General features: G+C 43.9%; 1 protein-coding gene across 2 annotated transcripts in view; it reads left to right on the plus strand.

Annotated features, from left to right (window-relative positions):
- Positions 1–11,471, plus strand: part of LOC118119815 (ATP-binding cassette sub-family C member 4) — a 39,152-nt gene extending 27,681 nt beyond the window's left edge. The window contains exons 26-31 of one of the 2 annotated variants that reach the window (XM_035174137.2): positions 971–1,126; positions 5,626–5,715; positions 6,174–6,346; positions 7,076–7,181; positions 8,906–9,040; positions 10,506–11,471. In XM_035174137.2, coding sequence (XP_035030028.2) covers positions 971–1,126; positions 5,626–5,715; positions 6,174–6,346; positions 7,076–7,181; positions 8,906–9,040; positions 10,506–10,583 — 738 coding nt within the window. In that variant the 3' untranslated portion in view covers positions 10,584–11,471. The remainder of the gene's footprint in view (positions 1–970; positions 1,127–5,625; positions 5,716–6,173; positions 6,347–7,075; positions 7,182–8,905; positions 9,041–10,505) is intronic. The other variant, XM_035174139.2, reaches the window with a different exon arrangement.
- The last annotated feature ends 356 nt before the right edge of the window (positions 11,472–11,827 follow it).

Below are 11,827 nucleotides of genomic sequence, written 5' to 3' on the forward strand. Positions count from 1 at the left end.
TGCGAGAGGTGTGTTGCACCTTCTGTTTGTGTTGGCATGTTATGAGCAAAACGGTTCTTTGTTATGCAAGCAATGTGGTTGGTAATCTACTGTCTAAACAAAGGTTTTCCCATTGACTGTGTCGTGGCATATAAAAGGCCTACATGTTGACACGTAGCCGTGTGTGCCATCAGCAGCTCAATTGAACAAGTGACAAATATCGAGACCATTCCTATTCATTGGGTTCGACCAACAGAGTTTTGCTTATTGTCAGTACTCTGGACTGGTCATAGTTTCTAATACATGAAATTAAATATAAATTGTCATCTTTGAAGGAGCCTGACTTTCAAGTTTTCCCATTTAGCCACATGAAACGGTCCCTTAGTGTCAGGACCATTGACTGTATATAAAGATGAATGGCGCGTCTCCACCTCGTCCCACTATCCAGACACAAAGACAGAATGTCCCATATACTGAAAATACGCTGCCATCTTGGGCCGATGACATCATTTGGAGCCAGAGCCTGCGCAGTAGCCAACAGGGGATGGAGGTCCTGTGTCAAACACTTGAACAAACATCAGTGTGATTAAAAACAACTTAAAATGACAGAAACTATCATTAAAAAAATATATTTAACTGCTAAAATGGTGGAGGCAGGGTTTATGGCCTATGATGCAGCCAGCCACCAGGGGACAAACGAGACGCTTTGGCTTCACTTTTAGGGAGCTGTTGTGTTGTCTGTTTTTATATACAGGCTATGATCATGACTAAGATGGCAGCGTTCATTTACAAGATATGTTTGGCTTCATTTCTGGATAGTGGGAGGAAGCGTAGACAATGCAACCATCTTTATTGACAGTCTATGGTCATGATACTTAAAAAGCACTAGTGTCATTAATAATCTGAAAGAGCTCAACAATAATATTTCCTCTTTTTGTAACCTGATGTATTTTTTTTAGAGATTTTAAAATAACTCATCTCCTCACTGCAGGTGGGCATCGTCGGACGCACTGGTGCCGGTAAAAGCTCCCTGATCTCTGCCTTGTTCCGGCTGGCAGAACCTGAGGGAAGAATAAGGATTGATGGCGTTCTGACCTCCTCAATCGGTCTGCACACTCTGCGCCAGAAAATGTCCATAATACCACAGGTGACTCTTTTTTAAATGCTACAGTCTCAGCTGATAGATATCATCATTTATTCAGAAATGAAGTTCTGCAATCACTCTTTTGTACCTTTTCTGAAACTACTGGACTTTTCCCTTGACATCTGTGAGCCTCTGTTATGTCTCACGCTTGAGAAATGTCGGCGATGTCAGATGAACACTGGTGACAGAAACCTTCATGCTCCGGCTCTCTTTTTATACGCCTGGCTTTTAAAAAGCTAAAACAAGTGAGGAGAATTACAGTCATCACTCAGGGGATTTCGGAAAGTGAGACAAACGGATGCCTTGAGACAGTTTAACTTTATTTCCGCTTGTTGAAACTGATACGGCATTAAGAAAATGCCAGCCTGCGGGTGAGTGTCAGCCGAGTGGAGGGAAGGGAGAAGACTCCCACGGCCTGTAATGTGAAGAGAGCAGTTCCCCCATCCCTGACAGAGGATTAGCCCTCTACCCCCCAAACATGGGAAAGCTGCTTAGACGAAGTCTCCCCCATCCTCACAGTCAGAGTCCCCTTGTACGCCGTCACTTAGTCCAAGTCTCAAACATTTCTAGGGTGACGCCAAGATGCCCAAAAACGGTTTCATTAAGGCTGCTGCTTTGGATTTGATGGGTTTCTGGCATTGCTACTACTTAAGATAAACTTTAACTTCCTGGTCCAAACTAGTTCGAGATGGATGTGATGTGTGTTTGATGTGATTTTGTTTACTCCTACTGTGTCTCCTTGAGGGGGAGACTCGCACAAAGTGGCGGGTTACAAGTCAGAGCTTCAGCTGCGTGCCAGTCTCTGTCACATACTGGATTTCCATGACACAGTCTCACAGCATTCGGAAGAGTCAAGTTTCTCTGCACTGTGCTCTTAGTTTTTACAAACTTATATAGAGAGAAGTCTCTTGCATTTATACACATTCACCTGAAAGCCTTTTATTCTTCTGCCAGACGTCAGAGATAAAGCGATATTCATTCAGCCTTTCACTCGGAGAAAAAAAAATCTCTATAAATTGCCAGTTGCTTTACTATTTCACGAGGAGTGTGATATGTATGCTATACATCGCCAGTGAGGAGTTCCATTATGTGCCACCCACAGATTTGATTATGATAAGCTTTTATTAACATATGGCATTAAAAAAGGATCCATTTCATTTTCTATTGAATCCTCAGGAATGACTTACTAAAAAATGAATTCTGCGGCAAACAGAGGGCTTAGAATTGCTGGAGCACATAATCGGTCTATGGAAAGCTGTGCTTGAAAGCAGTTTTTTTCCCCCGACCTAACATTGAATCCTCAATTAAAGTGTGTCACAAAACTAGTTTGAATTGGGACTTCAGCTGGCTTAATGACAAGGCGGTATTTCTGTGACAGAGGGAAAAGCTCATTGGAAGTAAGGAGGCGGAACATTTTCACAGACACAGGTAGCAGGGATGAAGTCCTGAAATCTGAATGCATTTTTTTTTTTTTGTTGGAAACAGAGCAGTTGGTCCTGAGTCCTCTGACCTACACGAAGGTTTGTTGAGACATGATGTTTTGTATTTGAGGTGTGTATTATAAATTTGTGTGCTCCACACTTCCGGTGAATTGCCGTCACAGCCCTGGCTTTCAGCTGAGCTGTACACCTGCTTTCAGCCATGCACTAAACTCTCCGGACATTCACTGGACATTCTCCAGATAGGCCGTATGTGAGCCTGCTGACCTTTTCCAGAGTTTCTAAGGCCAGCTACCTAGAAAAAACAAAAGACAGTGTCTGAATGAGTCAATGTGAGAACATAGCAGGAAGATCGCTGTAGGATTCGCCGCGAGCGAGTGGGTGTGTTTCTAACACGCGTCGGACAACATTCCCAATTCTGCGGACATTCTCCGAAGTTCATGTCTGAAACCCACTCAAGAGAGCAGAGGCGAAGGTGTCTGCTCCGCGTCCCTGATCGGCACCTGGTGGCTTGCTGCGGTATAGATCATAAATCTTGCCTCCTCCATGTTAGCAGGTGGGACCAAACTGGACTTAAGTCTATTGGACAAAAGTCAAAGTACACGTCACATAAACTTTTCTCAAGGACAGTTTCTGTCATTTGAGGAAGTTGTTATCATACTGTTGTTTGTTCATTTTCGTTTTATTTTTTATTTGATGCTATAAAAACATGAAGGTTTATTGAGACATGATTTTTCTATTTGAGGTGTTTGTATTATAAATGTGTGTCTGTATTTATAAAGCACTTTTCTAGTGTTTATGACCACTCAGTGTTTTACAGTGCAGTTTTGCCATTCACCCATACATACACACATTCATACAGTGCATCTATGAGCAGGGGGGCATCTAACCACCGACCTTTCTGGTTAGTGGACGACCCGCTCCACCTCCTGAGTCAAGCCATAACGTAAACGCAGTCTTCCACTGTATCGCTGTCACAACCCTGGCTTCGAGTTGACCTGTACGAGAGCAGAGATGAAGGTGTGGATAGTGAGTCACACTCAGACTAGTAGCTCCGTAATCTTAATGCAGGACGCTGAACCTTTTAGAGCCATTGTACACTTTACTCTTTTACTGCTGGTCTAATCTCACAGGTGCCAGGTGAACATTTACTATCATGATTTTGAGGTCAGATTCATATCTTGAGTAAGCTGGAGTCATCACATTGCCTTGACTGTGATGAGGATACAATGGAAGCCTATCGATTTTTGTTGAGGCAGAGCTGCTTGCTGCTTTGAGTCACCTCTTTTGCTTTGATATACGCTGTCACACCTCATAAAACATTTTATTCAAGTGGTCATTATAACCATTTAGCAGTTGTAAATGTTTCAAAGGTAGGTCCAGCTGTATTTGTTCGCAGATAAAACAATGTGAAAGTGATGCCGTATGAAAACCTTATCTGCCGCAGCTCTGTACAATATGACAACACAAGATAGTGTCTTTAGAACCACCTGCAGTAAATGTTCAGTCAATCAACATCGGAACAGGATTAACAAATAAATATCCCGACATGATAATCACGTTTACCACAAACAAGAGTGGCGTGTTGGAACGGTGCCCGTCGACTCGCGGCCTCGTTCCTCTGCACTGTAATAAAGAGCTTAACGCGCTTGCTTAAAGATGGCTGTGCGGCTGAAGCCTGATGCAGGTGTGTGGCTCGCCATAAATACATATCTGTAAAAGTCCAAGCTGTCTCGGATCTGAGGCTGGCCTTTCATGAGGGTAAATCAAATGGTGTGGTTACTAGAGATGAAATGGTGTGAACGTTTGGTGTCACGATTGTGGTGACCAAAACGAAAGTATTATTGCGGTATCGTTAAAAGAAAGTACTGATACACAAACTGGTGCTGTAGATAAATATATTATCTACTTAAACTTGGTGAAATTACTTCAATTTGTCTACCATGTAAAAGCACAAAGTTTGTCTTGTTGCTGCAATGTTTTATATCCAGTTAAAGCAAATGTGGACTTGGGTCTGAAGATTGTGTCGATTGCGTAGCAGACCTCTGAAATAGCTGACATGGAATAAATGACAACACCAGTTGAATCAATCATTTATATGAGCCACACATTTGAACAATAATGAAGCCAATTCATTATCCTTTAATTTCATGAAAACTAGAGAATCGGTGCTTCACTGAAGATAAACCAGGCAGCACAAACACAAAGATTTCTAACTTTTCTCTGCACTATAGACTGTACATAAAAAGCTCTGCACACAATGTCTAGAACACAGATAATAAAAAAGTGACAGTACATGTTAGAATTGTTTGAAAAGGACTCACTAATGAAGATTTCTGAACTAGTCCAAGGAAACGGCTCATTCCAAACAGCCATGTTTAAAACGGGCACGGCACTAGTATGTGAACAAATCCGATGTTAGGTGTTGATGACATATTGTGTAACAACACAAAACAGGCAAAGTGAAGGTTGACGGCGACTCTGAAGTGCAGACGTCGACCCAAAATGTTTGAGAATCAGGACAAATAGCCGGTTGTTAAGCGCACACAATTTGGTGACAGTGGATTCTAACAGTTGCTAACTATGGCCAGAGCCCAGGCAGCTCATGCCGTTACAGTGCCAATCAAATCACCACGATAATCACCGTAGTTAAAGATAAAGAAACAACTAACTGTCAGGAACCATTTCATCACCAGTGGTGACCCCTGTTGACTTATCTCAGCACACATTTTGAGATGATCATTTTCTAATACAGCCACTGTATGAAATCAGATGCCACGTTTTTTGTGGCAGATATTCAGACGAACCTCGCTCGGCTATTCACCGCCAACACCGGTGCACAAGCTTTTGGTTTTCCAAGTAAAAAGATCAACTTATTCAAGAAAAGTTGCACCGAGCACTGAATAGATCTCCTGAGTGTAGCAAGCCCTTTGTGAACATCTTCCCCTCACACATTGCCCAACGGCGCTCTATGAAGCCTGTCTTAACCCTTTCATACATCTTCCCCCTTGTCATTATCTTAACTGGCTACGGCCATCTCTTTCGATATCCATTTATCCACAGGACCCAGTTCTCTTCACGGGGACCATGAGGAAGAATCTGGACCCTTTCAGGCAGCACACAGATGAGGACCTGTGGAATGCACTCCAAGAGGTACTCCAGCGTGGCTCTGAATGATTCCCCCTCGCCAGCCCAGGGGGGATCCCTCTGTCCCCCTGTACAATGCTGCCATTCAGCCTCCCTGCTCGCCACAAGTCATGGGGGGAAATCCCATTAGGGCCATGGGGCCCAGCTCAATGTGCGGCTTGTAACTGGGAACCATTGAAAGTGCTGGGGGAGATGTGTTTGGGCAGTCAGGCCAACCAGGATGAAGGCTCCCCCCACAGTGAAGGGCTTCAGCTCCTGGTCCTGCCTCTGAATGGGTTTGGTGGCCTGGATTAAAGCTAGAGGCTGGCCACAAGAGAGCACTGGCCAAGGTCATCAGTGGACCTGGCCCTGCATTGTGCCAGGCGGTTAATGGGTGTGTTTGGATGGCTCTTTAAAGACATCCCCACAGGAAGCCTTTATTCAGGAGTAATGAAGGGTTGGGGCTCTGCTCTCCCTCTCCACAGGTGCAGATGAAGGCTGTGGTAGAGGAGCTGCCCAATAAGCTGGAGACGCTGCTGATGGAGTCGGGCTCGAACTTCAGTGTGGGCCAGAGGCAGCTGGTGTGTTTGGCGCGGGCCATCCTCCGCAAGAACCGCATCCTCATCATTGATGAGGCCACAGCCAATGTGGACCCAAGGTCAGGGGACGCTGGAGTGTATTAGAAAAACATTTTACGTCGATGTTACATGTCAAGTCCTTGTGTTGTTTGTTTACTGTAAAGTAGTCACTTCATGACCTGTGCTTTTATCTGGATTTAATAAAGCAGCACCATTACCACTACGTCCCTGTAGAGTCATTCAAACAAACTAGTCGTAAAACTAGACTGAGCATCTGCGTAAATATATCGGTGAAATGAAACACTTCATGAAAGGTTGCAAACACACATTAAGTGTAATGTACTTTGCTTGGTGTAAACTGAGTATATAAAAGAATTATTTCCACTTAATGTTAATGCGTGGTTGAATTATAAAAGCAGAACAATCACTTCTCAGAGTGCACATCTTACCAGTGCTCTTCAGTGACTGATGGATGAACATCCATGTGTTAAATTCTGTTGTAACATGGACATTAAACAATAACGCCATTATTACGACTTCCGAAAAATGGAAATATGGTCATCAACATGGGAGATAATCAGAACTAGTTATAATACATATGTAAAACACAAGTCAAAACAAACCCGAATCCATCTTTGTAAATTTGTGGACCTGTCATATCCTTTATTTGTGTGCGTACTGCTGCACATACCTCAGCGCTGATGAGCCATTGTTCTGTGCAGAGTAAAATCCCTGCCCAAGGCTCTATAGGAAGAGAGTTTGTTCTTTTTGTTTAGTGCTGAGGTGTTGTGTTCCCTTCTCCCTTTTAGAACTGACAGCCTCATCCAGCAGACGATCCGGGACAAGTTTCAGGAGTGTACGGTGCTCACCATTGCTCACAGGCTCAACACGATCATTGACTGTGACAGAATACTGGTAAGTAAGGAAATTTCCACTGCACGACAGCCGGTGTTATAAAATGAGACCACTCACCTTTGGTACTGTGGAAAGTTTTCCCCAATGACAGACAGAAAACAGAAACAACGTCCCCCTAGCTACTTCCTAATTGTTTGAGAAGACCTGCAATGAACTCCGGATAATCATTCTTCGGAGAGGGGCTGTATGTGAAAACAGAAACGTTTGAGTCAGTTGCCCTCTGAATTTCTCCTGCCAGGCCCCTAGTAAAAACTCTGGATAATGTCCGAATGAGCCCATGTGAGAATACAGCAGGATATCCTCTGGAGGAGGCTTAAAACGCACCTAAAAACTGAAAGAAAACCCCACAAATATCTCAATGTCAATTTAGAAAGATGATGAGATTAGACGCTGGTGTTGATGATCTCTCGCCTGAAAGTTCCGGAGATTGCTCTGTTCCTGTGAACGTGTCTGAGCGGAGAATCTCCTGCTGCGTCGCTCGTACGTGAAAGGAAAACACATTCTCTGGGCATACGTGTCTGATAACGTCCTTGTAAAACCCCCTCATGACAAGCTGAGCTTCTACTTATTGAATTTGCGGCGTAATGTGAAGTAGCTTGCAAAGATGTGTTCCCTTGTATTCACTTACACCACCGCACATTCAACACACCTGAGCTCCAGAGCTTACAAACACCTCTTTTTATAACCGTCGGAGGCTTTCTACGCCGCGCTTACAGGATTTTAATTCACTCGCCCATTTTAGCAACAGCTGGGCTGAGTTCTCCCTCACAGCGTTCGCCCCTCGTTGAGCCTGCGCTAGTGCCACTTGATCTTTGGCCCTTTCCTGCCGCTGCCTGCAGAGGTGCCAATTAGTGCCATTTGTGGCAGCATTTGTTAAGCGTCTGCGGCGGACAGGGGCACGACCTGGCGGCTTTCCCGTCACCAAGAGGGTTGCTGAGGAAAGTCAAATATCAACACAGCGGGGCCTGTTTCACACCTACACTCGTGTTAAACGCCCCCGGATTGACTCTGGGCGGACAAAACTGGAAGAGTCGCCCTCTCCAAGTTTTAAGCTGTGCCACATTCAGACGTTTTTTCCAAGATGCAAACTTTTATCTCCTCGTATCCTGTTCCTCAACTGTTGATTATGACAACAGCTGCAGAAGTTCCCACTGAACACTCCCTCAAACCGTGCGTTAATGATAACAAACTGCTCATCTCGCTGTTAAAGGGATCGAGTTTGTTAAAATTTGTCTGTGATATAATTGCAGTCTTTTTCCAAACTGCTTGAACTGGCACTATTCTTTGTGTGGTTGGCACAGCGCGCGATGACACTGAAATGATGGTTATTTTCTACAGTGTCTTAAAGGTGTGATTGTTGGATTTGACTGAGGACCACCCCTGAGCCGCTGAAATGCCAGGATAAGTACACGGCTAAATCACAGCTGATCTTCAGTCTGTCGGAGTCAGCGCAGTCGACTTCCCCGCTGCTCACGGGCTACGCTCATTGTCCGCGAGCAGAGAAAGGCACCGGTGTTTGCTGTTGTATGAGTCACGTTAAAATGGATGGTTCAGGGGTGCAGAGAGCTGCTGTTTCCCCCCCCCATTCATCTTGCACCGTCTGCATGCATCACTCAGCAGAGAAACAGCTGAAATGTCTGTTTTCTCAGAAGTAAAGTATACAGGTGGTGTGCCTCACACAGGCACACACACACACACACCCAGCATTGTTGGTATGATTGCAGGTTCTGGACGCCGGCAGGATCCGGGAGTATGACGAGCCCTATGTGCTGCTGCAGAACCAGGATGGGCTCTTTTACCAGATGGTCCAACAGACTGGCCGAGCTGAGGCCGCCTCGCTGCTGCACACAGCCAAACAGGTAACCACACCCACCTTTTGTCCCCGGGACGAGCTGCTGTGGCTAAATAAGAGCCCAGTGGAGGCACACTAATCCCAGACTCTCCCTCTAACCCCAGACTTCATTGCTCACCTCCAAAATAACACAGTACGGCAACAGAAGATGTGCATAGCCCTGACAATGCAAAGACACTTGATTACCATTTTAATTTAAAGTGCCTACTCGGAGCAATGCGACGACATAACATTAATTTCAAGAGGGAGATTGTCCCCTTTGTAGATTCACATCCGTCGATTTTATCGCCCAAACTCTCTGTATAATCTTCCTTCCTCATAATGTAATTTCGAGATCATTTTGGAGATGATTCTAGAAAAGCAGCTTTCTTTTTGCGCAATATCTATTTTGAAATATTGGGTTTAACTTCATCGCGATTTGGGATAAACTTTCTATGGGGATTACTGTAATGGAGAATGTCCATATTTCTTCCCTGTGAAATTCATTTGTGATGTATTTCCCCTTCAGACACTGCACAGATAAGAGGCGGCTATTCATTGTTCAATTCCATTTTATGTGCATCTGTCTGGGACTACAGATACCATATTGCAACTTCAAACAGGTCTTTGTGAAATAAGAAAAAGTGGGCATCATTTCATTTTCTCTCTGTCCCTCGCACAAATTTATCAGCGGAACTGTATCTGCTCAGCCAGAGGAGTGAAATGAGTAAAATACTGATTTCAAAGACTCAGCACACTGTGGTATTATTTGGTATCGTCTTACCCTGCACACTGGCGGATTGGTAGTGACATTGTTCGAGCCCTTACGTTTCTCCTTTCTTTATTGTACGCTGCTCTCCTTGGATCAGATTACCGCGGCATCCATAACTGTCTAGCACCACTTATTAAATACTGAGATGGTCCACATGTTGTGTGTCAAGTTTCTATAGTTGTCCGTCAAGGTTTAAATACATTCAATAATCTGATATCAACCTCTGGCTCCTTTGTCCACGTTGAAAGGGAATCTCGGAGAAGACAGTATAGCTGTGGCCAACCTGGTTTTCTTTCTTTTTTTAACACGTTTCGCCTCTTTTTTCCTCCAACTTTCCCTTATTGAAATCGTTGGTTTGTCTGAGCTGCTTTGTGTAAATAAATCAAGCATTTTGTCGACACTTAAAGCAAACATTGATATCTCTGAGGACCGTTTTCCTTTCCAAATATGATCACGCAGCTCGGCTCAGAAGCCACTGTTGGGGAAAATTAACTCCAATAAAACAAATAATTTTCGGTGATTATCTCTGATATTTTCTCCCCGGAATTTCACAGTTGTTTATGAGGCTAAATAAGCCACTTTTGCACGCCTCGACGAGTGACAAATCCCCTCGCCTGCCTCTGACTGGATCTGTCATAAAACACAGCGTAACAGATCGTAGCTTAAGATTGGACCGTGTGCTTGTATTCTGTGACACTTGCTTCCCCTGATACACTTCCAGGTTTACGCGAACAAAAAGCGGCTGACAGATGTGTGCCGTGCCAAGGACATCTGTGTCATCTTCGAGACGTCTCTGTGACGGTTTGGAGAGGCGCTGTGGCCATCACTGACCAGAAATCCTTTACCAGACACACTCAAGTTCCTTTCACTGTGCAGTCACACATTCAAATGTGCTCAGACTTCCAGCAGACGTAGTGCAGTGTGTGCCGCGTTCGATTGTCATAGTGTGGAGCCGAAAAGAGGCGAGTATCCGAGGCAGGCTGTGCCTTTTATTGACAGCATATCACCGCATGGCTGTTTATCGATCACACTCCACAATGTTTATTTATGTGCGCTCTGGCCTCTTGGGTAACTTCACTCCTGCACTGGTGCAGACTAGAGTGCAGATGTCGGGTGTGTTTACCCTGGTGCAATAAATTATTAGTGGCTTAAATTATTCGTGTGAAGAACTAGGGTCTATTTTTTATCATTGGGGCAAAACAGCTTGACAAGACAAGGAGAAACTGAGCGGAGACAGCCGTGTTTCCAGTCATTATCATTGTGCCTTAATCAGACTATTGATTCTCTGTAATTGCACTGTCTTCCTGCACTTTGACCACAGTGGTTTTCTGTCTACCTCAGGAAAGAACAGCAAAGTAAAAATGTCTTTTATTGGCACACAAGGAAACGTGGGGTCAGAAGTTTTAATTTGTGTGCAGATTTAATTTTTTTGTTTAAGCGTAAAATCAACTTTCTCACGCAAGCTTTTAATGAATTAGCTGTGAAAATGTCGCACTTTCTACTTTGGCAATAATGTGAAGTTCAGTATGACCATTTATAGTTGTGTATTTAATTAATGACATATTTGTGTATGTTTTTTAAGCACATATTGTGTTGTTAAAGGTCATTGCCCTTGTTTAGTCATAAATATGTGGTTACAGAAGATGAAAATTGAAATGACTTCTAATAAAAGAGTATTTCCAATGTTTCCGTGCTGTCTTCATTTTACTTTTACAACATTGTTGTCTCCTTTTTTACGCTGACTCACTGACCATTTCCTCCCACTGCTGCTCATCCTGTGTTCGGTTGTCTGAATGGTGTGTGTTTGCCTCAGGTCGGTGATTACAACTGGACCACTCGACCACGATGCTACAAATTGGCGAGTGGTTGAGAAAAACAACCCGGTGATTATTGTGTTGAGTCAAGTGATTTATTTATATATTTTCTAATTTAGTTTGACGGTGGAGAGACTGTGCCGCTATTTACTCCATTATTCTAACAGGTTGGTGTCATGCGACATGACCATTAAATCCTAATTACAATGTAATTTTTTGTATTCACCGC

Source organism: Hippoglossus stenolepis, chromosome 13, assembly GCF_022539355.2.
Source record: "Hippoglossus stenolepis isolate QCI-W04-F060 chromosome 13, HSTE1.2, whole genome shotgun sequence".
NCBI classification, from domain to species: Eukaryota; Metazoa; Chordata; class Actinopteri; order Pleuronectiformes; family Pleuronectidae; genus Hippoglossus; species Hippoglossus stenolepis.